Below are 14276 nucleotides of genomic sequence, written 5' to 3'. Positions count from 1 at the left end.
CTTATCCATAATATAGAACGGAATTATTCAGATGCATGGAGATGCTGCAAAGTTTGGCTTAAAAAGTTATTTCCCTAGCTTTACTGAAAAGAACTGAGTTTCCTTTTGCTGATACGAGCATAACAGTTTTAAATGTTTAAAGAGGATCTGTGACGTGAATAATGTGCTACACACTTAAGCTGACAGGCTTGATCTTATCAATATGATAATACATCAGTTCACCTAGTGACTCTGGGAAATTTAATCCTGCAATAAATCTCTCCAGCAAATTCTCCAAATCTAGGCTTCATTTCCATAAACAATCCCGAGACCTTCACACCAGCCAGAGGATGCAATTCAACTACTTAATACATCATTTCTTTCCAGATATAAATAGACTCCACATTGGCCAGATTTATCCTACACAAAATCAACTTGCAAAGTAGCAGCTGTGTGGGCCAGCCTTTGTGTGAATCTTCTGAAGGAAATTTAAAAAAGGAGACGTTAAAGGGAAGGCTGAAAAAGATGCACTTTTGAAAACAAAGAGGGGAAGGGGGCACTGAAAGGAGTCCAAAATGTATCTTCCAGGATGGTCTTTCTTTTTTTTTCTTTCTTAGAGTCCTAAATACTTTATATATAACAATGCCATTTGAATAAAGGAATTTTAAGTCAAATTGTCTCCACGTACATTCCTACGCAAACTAGAGCCAACTGCATCAATTGGTATGAGTTTTCAATATAACAGGTTATTTCATATTTAGATGGTGTACGTGCCACAAAAAGCACTTATCCTTTCTCACACATGTGATTTAGAAGAACCCAGAATCACAGGATGGAAGAGACCTCAGAGGTCTTCTAGTCCAACCCATGCTTAAGGTCGATTTCTCCCAAAGAGTTACAGCTCTCTAATTTGCTATAATTTTTAATTCTGGTTTTCCAGCAGCCAACTAAATTTGGAGTCACTCCAACCAACCAATTAAATGACCCAAAATGGATGCAGGGCTTAAAATTTAAAATATCACAGTCCTTAGTAAGTGGGGGGGTGGGGGGTGGGAAAAAGGCATCCTGCTAGCCAATTTGCTGGTATTTGTGTAACTTAAAGGGATGTGCACCAAGCTATTCGTGCCCAAGAAGGAAGCAAGAATAACACAGCAGAAAATTAGAAGCCTTTCTTCATCGATTCCATGAAAATGTGGGGGGAGGGGGAGGGAGAAAGGGGGGTAGTAGGGAGAGACAAATGCTGTTGTTACCTTAAGAAATGATCCCCCAGTCATTTAACGCTAGAGAGAAAAGTTGTCAGCCTGTGCAGGTCAGTTGAACAAGAGATCTAAGAAGCAGGTTGAATAAACATGCCCCTTCCCGGAATCCTTGACGAAAAAAACTATGCTTAGCAGAGTCCACAGACCTACAGTTTCCCAACAGCATGCCTCTATCCGAGCTGGATTTTTCCCGAGTATACAGTCAGCAGCACCATGATACTGAATCCCGTCAACAGTCCGGCATTCTGAATCGCAAATGCAATCAAAGCACTTCCACTCCGTTCATCTTCTTTGCTGACTTCGTTCATCTCTGGGAACTTACAGACCAAGGAAATTAGTTAGAGTGGCTTTTCTTTTTTTGTTGTTTTGTTTTATTTTGTTCTACAGCAAATGCAAAAAAAATTTCTTGCAAGTTTGTAAATCAAACAAGATTGATTCTAAACGGGCACGATGCAAAATAAGTCATTTTATAAAACACGGATATTGTTAGAGGTCTGGAGGCTAAAACATATAAGGAATAAGGAACGGTTGCTGGAATGTCTAGTTTAATGAAGAGAAGGACAAGGGGTGACATGATAGCAGTCTTCCAATATCTCAGGGGCTGCCACAAGGAAGAGGGAGCCAAGCTATTCTCCAAAGCGCCCGAAGGCAGGACAAGAAGCAACAGACGGAAACTAATCAAGGAGAGAAGCAACCTAGAACTAAGGAGAAACTTCCTGACAGTTAGAACAATTAACCAGTGGAACAACCTGCCTCCAGAAGCTGTTAATGCTCCAACACTGGAAGTTTTTAAGAAGAGACTGGACAGCCATTTGTCTGAAATGATATAGGGTTTCCTGCCTGAGCAGGGGGCTGGACTACATGACCTCCAAGGTCCCTTCCAACTACTACTATTATTATTATTATTATTATTATTATTATTATTATTATTATTATTATTATTATTATTATTATTATTATTATTATTATTATTATATCATCATCATCATCATCATCTGTGATCAGACATTAGGCAAAGGCTTACCTCAGGGGTCTTCAAACTTGGCCCTTTTATGACTTGTGGACTTCAACTTACAAGTCATAAAAGGGCCAGGTTTGAAGACCCCTGGCTTAGCTTCTCACGAATGAAGGCAAATACATGTGTCCCAGGATAATGTTGCGGGCTCCAATCCGAGACGGTCACCGGGACCCAAGGTTTACTCTTCCAAGCTTGCAGACTTGGAACTTCAGGGAACTTCTCTCTACCAGAATGTGTACTTCTCTCTACATTCTGGTAGAGAGGAGTTCCCTGGGCATGGGTTCCAGCATGAGTCCAAAAGCCCAGAAGACTAAATCTCGGAACCCGGTGACCAACCACGCTTAGCGTTTGTTGCTTGTTAAGCATGTTATAGAAGCAAAGCTAAAAAAAAGTGACTTTTTGGCCAATTCTTGGTTTGGCTTCTTTTTTTCAGCTGTGCTTGCATCTTTATAGAATTTTTAAGAGACTTGTGCAGGGCATATAAACAAACCAGGAGAGTGATTGCAAGCCATGCACCTTTTTTTACAGATCATGACTATTTACAGTTGCAATTGATGAATCAAACCCAAACTATGATTTCAAAGCAATGCTTATTAACCTTAAAACAAAGAATAGTTTACCCACCAACCCCTCCGTGTTGCTTTGAATAATGTCTGAACAGACTGAAACACCCTGAAGGACTTAATTTGTACTTATGACTAAAGAATGAGATTCAGTTTAGCCCAATTTGTTGGACTGGGGCTGTTGATGGGGCTCCCACTAATGACTTTGCACTAAGAAAAAAAAGTAAGTTTGGGGTGTAAAAGGTTGCAGTCCAGCATCCATAGATGGTCCTTGGCAACCTCGGGTATCTTCTAGTGAACTAGGCCAAAACTATGGGCTCATATTTTGCACTTTGGGGAGAGCGTAACAAGACTTGTTACTTTTCCTTTCTTCAAGTAGAGTGATTATTTATATCCTAAACCCCAGGAAGTCCTTTAGAACAGTTGGGTTTTCCTGTACATCTTTACTCTTTCCTTTTTCTTTCTTCGCTTTCATTAGAGCTTGAAATTGGCTCCTTAATTCAGGTTTTGCCCCAAACAGTACTCTTCATGAAAGAGTCAAGATCTGTTTGTGCAAGAAGATTCAGGATCAGACTAAAATAAGCAGAACAGTCTTACTCTCCTGGCTAAAGGGGAATTATACTTTTGTATCCAACCTATCAGAAGGAAGCCAGGTGAAACTAGCTGGTTTCCTTTACCTGCCTACTGCCACTTACCATGTCAGCCAACGCAATGTAGAGAAACATCCCACCAGCTAGAGCGAAGATCCACTCGGCTGAGAAGTGGCTACCAGCCAATATCCCAAAGCCCAGGCCCAGGTAGCAGCAGCAAGCTGAGAGGAAGTTGAAGAAGAGCGCTTGCTGGATTGTCATCCCAGCATTCAGCAGAATGACAAAGTCTCCTGCAAGATGAACCACAATTCGAAAGAAGGTTAGAAGGAGGGGTTGCATTTGAAGCGAACAGAATCAAAGACTGAAGATCTGCTGTCCAAGAACATTGATCCAGAAGCATTTTGCGTTTTCAAATCATCTCTCTCCTATTATTAACCCTATGTTTCTGCTGCTTTGTTGAGATGACCAATGTCTTGGTCTAAGGCCAGGGCTCTTCAAACTTGGCCCTTTTATGACTTGTGGGCTTCAACTCCCAGAATTCCTCAGTCCACGTGTCATAAAAGGGCCAAGTTTGAAGAGCCCTGGTCTAAGCAATAATGTTTTGATGATTAGCTGTGTTATATATTATGTAACTCAACATGCACCACCGTCCCATTATACAAATACAGGTAATTCTCGACTTACAAAAGTTCATTTAGTGACCCTTCAAAATTATCAACAGCAGTGAGAAAAGTAACTTATGACTATTTTTCATACTTATGACTGTTGCAGCAACCCCATGATCAAGTCAAAATTTGGCTTTGACAAGTGATTCATATTTATGACGGTTGCAATGTCTGGGGGACACACAATCCCCTTCTGCAACCTTCTGACAAGCTAAGTCAACGGGGAAGCCAGATTCACTTAACCGTGTTACTAACTAAACCACTGCAGTGATTCACTTAACAACTGTGGCAAGAAAAGTCATAATATGGGACAAAATTCATTTAATAAATGTCTCGCTTAGCCACAGAAAGTTTGGGCTCAATTGTGGTCATAGGTCAGGGACTACTTGTAGAGAAAGCTATCTTTGGTCTGCTAGTTTTAGTGTCTGATTTGCAAAACGTTTTTGCAAAAGATTTGTATATTCAACAAGCGTGACTCAGCACATCCTTAAAGTTTGGAGCAAATATTCATACAGCCATCATGGCTTAGCTGCTACTGATACATGATCTTTAATGAACTTGCTAATTCTGAAAGGTCGAAATAAGTAATAAACTAAATAATAAAACTATCCATGCCAACACTGGTATCCTCTACGGCAGAGGTCTTCAAACTTGGCCCTTTTATGACTTGTGGACTTCAACTCCCAGAATTCCTCAGCCAGAGTGCCTGGCTGAGGAATTCTGGGAATTGAAGTCCACTAGTCATAAAAGGGCCAAGTTTGAAGAGCCCTGCTCTATGGCCCTGAATCATCAAAACTGGTATTTATGCACAGAAATATGACAATATGTTAATATAGACGAATGCATATCACGGAAGGACCCATCAATAGGTCCACCTTTTCTGCACTGTGTATAAGTTTTAGAAATCTCTGGTCATTTTTCTTGTGTTCCTATTTTTATTCTGATTGTTCCTTAATAAGAATTCCACTACGTGCATCCCTAAAAGGAATTCTTCTGTATTTTTCTAGCTGTAAAGCAGAAATAATGCAGCAACACACCTAGCTCATGCGGGAATTCTTCACAAAGAATGGCCACAGAGGTGCTGATGCCTTGAAAGACGGAGACAGTGAAGGAGGCACCAATAGCCAGCCCATCAATGAAATTGTGAAGGCCGTCACTCAAGGTTATCATCCAAGCCAGCGTACCAATGTCTGAATAACGCACCCCTTTCAACCAATAGCACATGCTTTGAGATGCTTGGAGGTCCTGGAAAAAAAAGTATATTAAGAAAAGCTGAAAATTCGTTATCATCTCATGACAGGTAAATAAAAAATCCTACATGGACCCAATAGAAGAGAGTATTTGTAGCTCGGGATTGAACTGTGTGCTCTCTGAGCTTGGTTACTTTCTTGCAGACATTTCATTGCCTAATTAGGTAATATCATCAAAGCAATTGAGTGTGGGATTTGCTCGTCTTTTTTTTAATATAGGGTTGGTGGTGGTGTGATTTTCTCCGTGGCAGTTCCTTGATTAAGATATTGTTTTTTGCTTGGTTGTTTGTCAAATGTTAATCCCTGTTATATGTAACTATTAGCTACTGGAGGGGATGTGTTCTAGTCTTTCCCTCTTAGCTTTTTTATACTCTCTTTTGAATGGTGTGTAAATGCGATTCACTTCTATATGTCCGTTGATGGCCAATTTGTCTGAATGCCAAGCTTCCAGGAATTCCCTAGCATTTCTGGATTTAGCTTGGTCTAGAATTTTATTCATATATTTATTAAATTTATTCCCCACTCATCTCGCTGTCCTGCTCACAGTTTCTCAGTCAAATTTTAGTTGGGTAACGAACATCTGCGAGCAAACAAGCAAGCTTGGAGAGCATCAAGGACCCTATATTTTTATATGTACATAGGGCTTGGGGATTAGTAGTTATTTTGTGTTGACACTGTTTGCCATCTAGAGCCTCTGGCAGTGGTAGTGTGTGTGTGTGTGTGTGTGTGTGTGTGTGTGTGAGAGAGAGAGAGAGAGAGAGAGAGAAGGGGGAGGGAGAGAGAGACAGAGAGAGGGAGAGACAGAGAAATAGAGGGAGAGAAAGAGAAGGAGAGAGAGGGAAACGGAGAGAAGGAGAGGGAGAGAGACATAGAGGAAGAGAGGGGGGAGAGAAAGAGGGAGGAAGAGAAACAGAGGGAGAGAGAGACGGAGAAGGAGAGAGACAGAGAGGGAGAGAGAGAGGAGAGAGAGAAGGGCTGACTGACCCCAAAAGGCTGGGCAACCCCACTGTAATTATTCACTGACCTGAACAGACAAGGTGCCAACAACCTTCTGATCAGCAGGAGGATTCTTGCATTCCAAATCGCTGCTCTTATTAGGGATCATGTGATCCAGGTCTCCATTCTGCAGTTTTTCAGTGACACCTTCTTCTTGGTCCTTTTTGGAAGGAAGGGACTCGCTGCTGTAATGGCTGTGTCCGTGAAGGTGCTGGGGAATGCAGAGACAATCTCACCATGCATGCAGTTGTTCAAAAAAGTTGTTCATACGATGCAACCACCAACAGATCTACGTTTTATGTCGTATGCTTCTGTCCTGCCTTTCTGTGTAAACCTAATGTTTATTTCAGTAGTCATTAAATATACTGCAATATCTTTTGAAGGCGATAGGAAGGACCCACTCAAACACTTGGAAAATCTATATTCAAACAAGATGTCTAGAAACATTTTGGAAACCAGAAGGTGGGGCAATTGCACCTTCAAAGAGAACACATTAATGAGACTAAGCATGAGACACGGGGGGGAAAATCTTTTCTCGCTCTCCCACGAGAGGAACCGGCTAAGTAGGAAGGCTCCCTTGCAGACTTAAGGAACCTGCCACTCCCTCAGATAACTGGATTCTAAGCTAGAGTTCTTAACTTTGACCAGACATTTCAGTTACACCTAAAAAACATGCTGATCTTTTAATACTGCATTAGGGTGACATAATCATGACACCGTGATAATAGCATGACAAATTAGCCACCAGATTCTAACTAATGCTTCCAAAAGCTCTTCCAGGGTAGTGCCCAATGAAGGATATTGCAATAATTGAGACCTGATGCAACCAAGAGAACTTTGGAGTGACAGGAATTGCCACAACTTGCAAACAACAGCGCATGTCAGCGCATGTGGACTTCAGTCCACATCTTAAGAAAGAAAGACTCTTGGGGACAAGGTTATCCCAGCAGGAACTTTTACTAAGACATGGAAGATAGAGGGTATAATAGACAGCATCCGAGAAATCCCTTCACAGATCGATATTTTTAAATGTCCCCAAGCAAGCCCCACCCCACAGTTCATTCGGTCAGCCAAGTTCCAGGTGGGAAGCCCCTCGTGGGAAAAGGAGAACATCAGTCCGTTCGTAGCAAAATCATTCCCACCCCCTCACATTCCATCTGGGGAAACAAACCAGATTCCGGAGGGATGTTTTTTTTTCCACCCCCTTTCTTAGTTGTCCATAAGATGAGAGGGAAAATGCCTCTCATTGATCTTATTGTGATGGATAGCAGGCAGGCGGAATAAACAAAAAGTTACATTTAAGGAAAGGAAGTGAAAGCAATAAACCGCCATGTTTATTCCCTCTCCTCCTTGGGAATGGCAGAATCCAAGGCGGGGGGGGGGGGAGCGGGTTGAGATTTGGGTATGCACAGAAAAAAAGAGTTGGAAATGAAATATTTATTTATTTATTTATTTATTAGTTTTTATAAACCGCCCTAAATGGATTCTGACAGCGCATGAGATTCCAGGAGAGTAGCAGTCATGAAGCACTTCCGGCGCGATCTAAAAACGTATTTATTTGAGCAATCTGACCTGGTCTGATGGGTTAGGGTTGGGGTTTTAAACATGTTCTTAATTATTGTGTTAAATTTTAAATTTGGGCATTATATTTAATTGTATTTTAACTTTTATATTCTGTTTTTTATATTTATTGCCCTGTACACCGCCCTGAGTCCTTTGGGAGAAGGGCAGTATAAAAATATAATAAAATAAAATAAATAAATAAAAAATATGGTTGTGATCTCTTGGAGTGAGCAGATTCCTTTCCAAAACATTGTGGGCCACAAACCTTGAAGCAAACATTCTTCAAAGAATGTTGCCCTCTGATTTGCATTAAAACCCCAGTATGTTCATCTCCACCTAGCTCATTATTGCACCTAAGAATTAGTGAAGATTTTTTATAACTAACAAATGTAGAGCTAAGTGACAACCTCTCTCAGAAGATTCATCTACTGTAGATATTAAAAAAAATAAGAAACAGAAGAAAACTACCTGTGATGACCCGGGGCCCCGCACGGAGGCAAAGCAGTCGGCTGGCAAGAGAAACAGTCCTTTAATAACTGCCAATGTCCCCCAAAAGCTCCCACATATGCTAGCAAGCCTTCAACCAAAGCACGTACACACACACACACACACACACACACACACACGTGCATTCCTTTCAGCTGCCTCTGGCTGAAGGCAATTTCAATACAGCCGGAGAAGTATACAATATCCTCAAGGCCAGACAGAGAACAAGAAAAGAAAGCAGAAACTTAAGGAGTCCTTTTAAATCTCAGCTTGCCTGCAGTCTGCAAGGAGAGACTCAGAGATGCAGTCTGCGGTCATAAAGCAGGAAACCAGCCGGGTCTGGTATTCAAGGTGTCCAGGTTAAACAAAGACAAGAGCACAATTCACAACTGTCCCAAGATACCCCCTTTGTTCCTGGCAAATGGCCCAACCCACAGCCTCTCCTTCAATCTTAATCCCCAGGTGTGCCTGGTGGAGTGGGGTGGGCAATTGAGCAATTGAGCCTGCCTGTTCTCTCCTCCTCTCTGCTCTCCTTGCTCTGGGATCGGGTGGGGGAGGGGGGCTTGCCCCTCTCCTGAACTCTGCCTTCCCTGTTCCAAACCTGAAGGGCCCTGGCTTGTCTCAGCCTGCTCTTCCCCACAGTCCTCCGAAAAAGTCCTCCTGGGCTTCAAGAGGATACTGCTCCAGCTCCCTGTCCTCCTCAGATTGACACTACCATGAGATTCTAGAAAGAGCACAGAGAAGAGCAACAAAGATGATCAGGAGACTGGGGGCTAAAACATATAAGGAACGGATGCTGGAATTGGGTATGTGTAGTTTAATGAAGAGAAGGGTGAGGGGTGACATGATAGCAGTCTTCCAATATCTCAGGGGTTGCCCCAAAGAAGAGGGAGCCAAGCTATTCTCCAAAGCACCTGAGGGCAGGACAAGAAGCAACGGATGGGAACTAGTCAAGGAGAGAAGCAAACTAGAACTAAGGAGAAACTTCCTGACAGTTAGAACAATTAATCAGTGGAACAACTTGCCTCCAGAAGTGGTGAATGCTCTGACACCTGAAGTTTTTAAGAAGAGACTAGACAGCCATTTGCCTGAAATGGCATAGGGTTTCCTGCCTGAGCAGGGCATTGGACTGGATCAATCTTTCTAGATATGATCCACCAAGGATGGATCTGAATTACAGATATTAAGTCCCCATCTCAGCAGTCCAAGATGATACCACAGCTGACAGCACCCAAAATCACCAAGAAGTCCAGAGACGACTTCTCACTAAGCTCTGGCATTTCAGCAAGATGATCAAAAAGTCTCCATCCCACATCATTCATTACAAGGTCTATGAGGTGAGTTTCATCCAGATAAAAGAGGCCTGCTGTTCACTATGAGGCACCATATATTACCCGTTATTATAATCCTTCCATTACTATAGGTTGGTGTTTTTTTTTAGCTTCACGGCTATTGCCATATTTTTGTATCTCAGTTCAAAACTGCTCTACTGCAGATGTTTTGCAATGTTTCTAGGCCAAGGGTAGGCAACCTTGGCTCTTTTATGACTTGTGGACTTCAACTCCCAGAATTCCTAAGCCAGGCGACTCAGGAATTCTGGGAGTTGAAGTCCACGAGTCATAAAAGAGCCAAGGTTGCCTATCCCTGTAATCTAGGCTATACAACGTAATGCTTAAAGCCTGACAATCCACAAAAGATCGTAAAGTGCCCTGATTATTTTGTTAAAAGGAATCTTTTTCAAATACTTCTTTCTGAAAGTTCATGTAGACATTCATGTTCAGCACTTTCACCTATATGTATATTGGAATATGCAACAATTCTTCTGTCAGATATGATTTTTTTTTCTTTGTCGTTCTTTATTGACTGTTCTTTCCAATATCTACTCCATGGTTTGCTCAGCTGTTTTAATTCTGACGAATTCTACATTTGTTTTGTAGCTGTAATCAGTACTGAAAACTTGAAAAGGGGGAGAAACTAGGAACTCAAACAAACAGGCAAGATCTATTTCATATTCTGCACAAAATATATCCCATATTAAAACTGGGAAGAAAACTCCTTATTTCTATAGGTATATTTTTGGTATTTTTCTGTTGTAATTGGTATTAAGCTCGTGGATTAAACTTGCAGAATTTTTTTTGAGGGTGTAACAAATACACATAATTACAAAAACTTCCATGAAAAACAATGGTTGACAGGCACTTTGGTTTCTTCAAATGTTTATTACAACCTTTTCAGAAAATAAGCAGCGGCAGATACCTTCTCTGAAAAACAGTTGACTCCATGCTTCTCAAGCTTGGCAACTTTAAGACAGGATGGACTTCAGCTCCCAGAATTCCCCAGCTAGGGGAATTAATTTAACCATGCTGGCTAGGGAATTCTGAGAAATGAAGTCCACCCATCTTAAAGTTGCCAAGCTTGAGAAACACTGCACTAGATACATAACATGTAATCAAGGAGGGAGTGGAGTTATCCTAGGATAAATGACGTAGCAGTAAAGTCAAAAGAGAACCGGCTATTGTTCTATACAAACATCCCAGAACACACTGTAACAAACTGAGATCTCTCCCATGGACATTTTATCAGACAAATTAAAAAAAAAAGTTTGCAAACCATCTTTAATAATCTGGCAGAATTTCACCTCCCAATATATTTCGAAGAAAGAGCAAATCTTTAGTTCCTTATTACCTGATCATATTTGATGCTATGAAAGGGGTGGGGGGACTAGAGGGGACACGATAGCAGTGCCCCAGTATTTGAGAGGTTGCCAAAAAGAAGAGGAGGTGAACGTATTCTCCAAAGCACCTGAAGGCAGGACAAGAAGCAACGGATGGAATCTAATCAAGGAGAGAAGCAACCTGGAATTAAGGAGAAACTTCCCGACAGCGAGGACAATTAACCACTGGAACAGCTTTGCCTTCAGAGGTTTTGGGTGCTTCATTACTGGAGATTTGTAAGAAGAGACTGGACAATCACTTGTCTGAAATGGTATAGGATCTCCTGCATGAGCAGGGGGCTGGACTAGAAGACCTCCAAGGTCCCTCCCAGCTCTCTTCTGATTGACGGATTGATTGAAAATTCAACTCAGTACCCAAAGAAAAGGAACTAAAGATTGTGTCAGGAACAACTGAGGCTCAAGTAACTGAAGGAAAACCACCTTCTGCTTTCCTCACCTGATCCTTTTGTTTGAGGAGCATCTTCAGTATTTTCTCGGTGAAAAAAAACAGATAAAATCCCCCAAAGACAACAGCAGATTTGGAGACATAATCATCTTTCTGTGGATTGAACCCAAAGGCCTGGAGGAGAGGGGGAGAAAAAGGGTTGGCTATCAAAAGCATAAACAAACAAACAAGCAAGCAAACATCCTTTCTGTCTCGAGTTCTGTCTTCTTATCACCTCTAAGGGTAGGCCAAAGAGGATCTAAAAAAGCTCCAGATCTTTGGAAACTACCCAAGAAATATGCTTCTTGATCACGAGTGGTAACGAATTCGTATTACTACAGCATGTCCCTAAGTTAGCCCACAACAGATGTCTTCTTATCTTGCTAAGCGATTTAAAAAATGTTTAGCTATCTTTCATTTTGATGTGTTGAAGTTTCTGCTTTTGATGACTGCATTTTAAACTTCTTGTCTTTAATTTGCTCTACATTGTGCACAATTCTAAAATAGGCTCAACAATACAGTTGAGCACTCTTCCCTAGGAATACATTCCTTTCACACGGAGACCATGTCCAAGAGAAAGCCAGACATGAAGTCTGCTAACATCCTGGGATTATACGTAGAAGGTATAATAAGCAAGCAAAATCAAATAATTTAGCTGGTGTGTTCCATTTGCAAACTGAAGTTGCATAGTTAAAATTTCAGTAAGATATGGGTCTATATCAAACAGCAGACCTGGATATACCAAAGATGACTCTCTTTGGCTCCTTAGCTGGCTTTGAGAGCGAAAAAGCATCACTTGACATTTCAATTCCAGGTGAACCAGCTGACATGTCACACACGATATTAGTGTGTGAAAGACATGTTTCCTATTCATTTTAGAGCAAATAAGCCATGGATCTTGCATGTTCTCATGATGAATACAAGCGTATCTGAAAGATCTGGAACTAGCAGGATGAAGAGGTCCCAAGCCTTTCTCCATAAAAGAGTCTGTACAGAACAGGGGTAGGCAACCTTGGCTCTTTTATGACTCGTGGACTTCAACTCCCAGAATTCCTGAGCCGGCTTGGCTGGCTCAGGAATTCTGGGAGTTGAAGTCCACGAGTCATAAAAGAGCCAAGGTTGCCTACCCCTGGTATAGAAGGTGGAGATAATTTTCCCATTGACTATTAGTCTTCCCTTAACACCTTCCTTGGGAAATTATTATGATCAACATATGTGCTGCCAGAGCATTTTGCAGGAAATTAGATTAATCACCCTTCAGCTTAAACTAGCACAACTGACCTTGGTTTTTCTGTTGATATGGGATTCCTGCCCTGTTAGATTGGCACAGACCTTTTAGTCTGTGTTCCTTAACTTAATTGACATTTGTTCTCCCCATTCCAGATTGAGTTAATTTACATGGGAAAAAAAATCCCTTCCCAAAAGGCAAACACCTAAATTAATGGGTCCATTGTTTCCTTGTGCTAACAGTTCCACAACCCAATATTTGGATGGCTTACATATTCCCACCCTAAGTACAAAATGAAGGGAGTTTGCTGGTTCTGTATCACTTCTCCTGAAAGCGATGTAACAGCTAGCACAAAGTAGGTCACACTGCAGACACCACACAAGCATCGACAATTGTGTAACCCTGGCCCAGGGGCCTTTCTCCTACCTCGGGGATGAGCTGGAAGAGGGCGTTGGAATAAAGAGTACCAATCGCCAGGGCTATGAAGTAGAGGAGCAGCCGCTTGTAAAAGGTCTTCTTCATGAAGGGAACCACACTGGCCCCGATCAAGGAGCAGAGGGAAATGACGGTCACACAGAGGAAACCGTAGCCCCAGACTGGAGTACGAGTGTCAGCCCCACCCCAATGAAATCACAGGAAGGAGAAAAGACACGGGAGGGGGAAAAAAAAATCAGAATGTACAAAAATGGATTCACACCAAGGGATGAAAAAGGGAGAGAGGGAACAGGAGACAGGGTGAGAGAGAGAGAGCGGGGGGGGGGGGGGGGAGGGAGGGAGGGAGGGAGAGAGAGAGAGAGAGAGGAGATATTTATTAATGATTGATATGCAAGTCAAGATTGATTCAGGCATGCTTGAAGCACTCTTGGGCACTGTAGCACTACGGAAAGCTCCTTCCAACATGGTCCTTCTCTGCCGTGGCTCCTGCCCTTTGGAGCATCTTACACACACACACACACACACACACACACACACACACACACACCGGAGGTGAGATTGGCTCCCATTCTTCTAACCTGGGGCCCCAATGAAGGAGCATCACCCTGGAGGTGGTTGATGAATTAAGAGGCAATCCCATCGCCTTCCCAGGCATCCTGTTCCCTCTCTCCCCATCGTTTAACTATAATTTAATTTTGACTGGGATTTCCATTTTTCTTCTTTCAGAAACATCTATCTGTTAGGATGCTAATGTTTTTTAAAGGCTGTAAGCTGCCCGTTCTGATATGAGAGGGGGGGAAAGTAAATAAATTACAGGCAATGAAGATCAACAAATATAACCTCACTATAAAGGGCTCTAGTATTAATCCAGTCATTTGCACCAGATTGGAAATTTGGCTAATTTTATGGCAAGGGGGCCTGCTCACCATGACCCAAGTTGTGGAGTTCAGATTCGTGCTGAAGCTTTACGTTTCCAGCCAGGCAGTAGGACATTTCTCCCAAATTTGTTCAGCACGTAAAACTCAGGAAGGAGACAAAGTGCCAGAGCCCAAGAGTGCAACAGGCAAAACACAAGCCATTCCTTGC

The 14276-nt window shown here is 42.0% G+C and overlaps 1 protein-coding gene across 3 annotated transcripts in view; it reads right to left on the bottom strand.

The window, feature by feature from the left end:
• Window positions 1-1212: 1212 nt before the first annotated feature.
• SLC39A14 (solute carrier family 39 member 14) overlaps window positions 1213-14276 on the bottom strand; it is a 44573-nt gene continuing 31509 nt past the window's right edge. For 2 of the 3 annotated variants that reach the window (XM_081334122.1, XM_081334123.1), the window contains exons 4-9: window positions 13182-13351; window positions 11540-11662; window positions 6349-6531; window positions 5112-5319; window positions 3515-3699; window positions 1213-1555 (exon numbers count right to left, since the gene is read on the bottom strand). In XM_081334122.1, the coding sequence (XP_081190248.1) occupies window positions 1409-1555; window positions 3515-3699; window positions 5112-5319; window positions 6349-6531; window positions 11540-11662; window positions 13182-13351 (1016 nt within the window). In that variant the 3' untranslated portion in view covers window positions 1213-1408. The remainder of the gene's footprint in view (window positions 1556-3514; window positions 3700-5111; window positions 5320-6348; window positions 6532-11539; window positions 11663-13181; window positions 13352-14276) is intronic. The other variant, XM_081334124.1, reaches the window with a different exon arrangement.

Source organism: Vipera berus, assembly GCF_964194415.1.
Source record: "Vipera berus genome assembly, chromosome: 8".
NCBI lineage: Eukaryota > Metazoa > Chordata > Lepidosauria > Squamata > Viperidae > Vipera > Vipera berus.
Note: the sequence above shows the minus strand (reverse complement) of the source record. Positions and strands in the feature narration are given on the sequence as shown.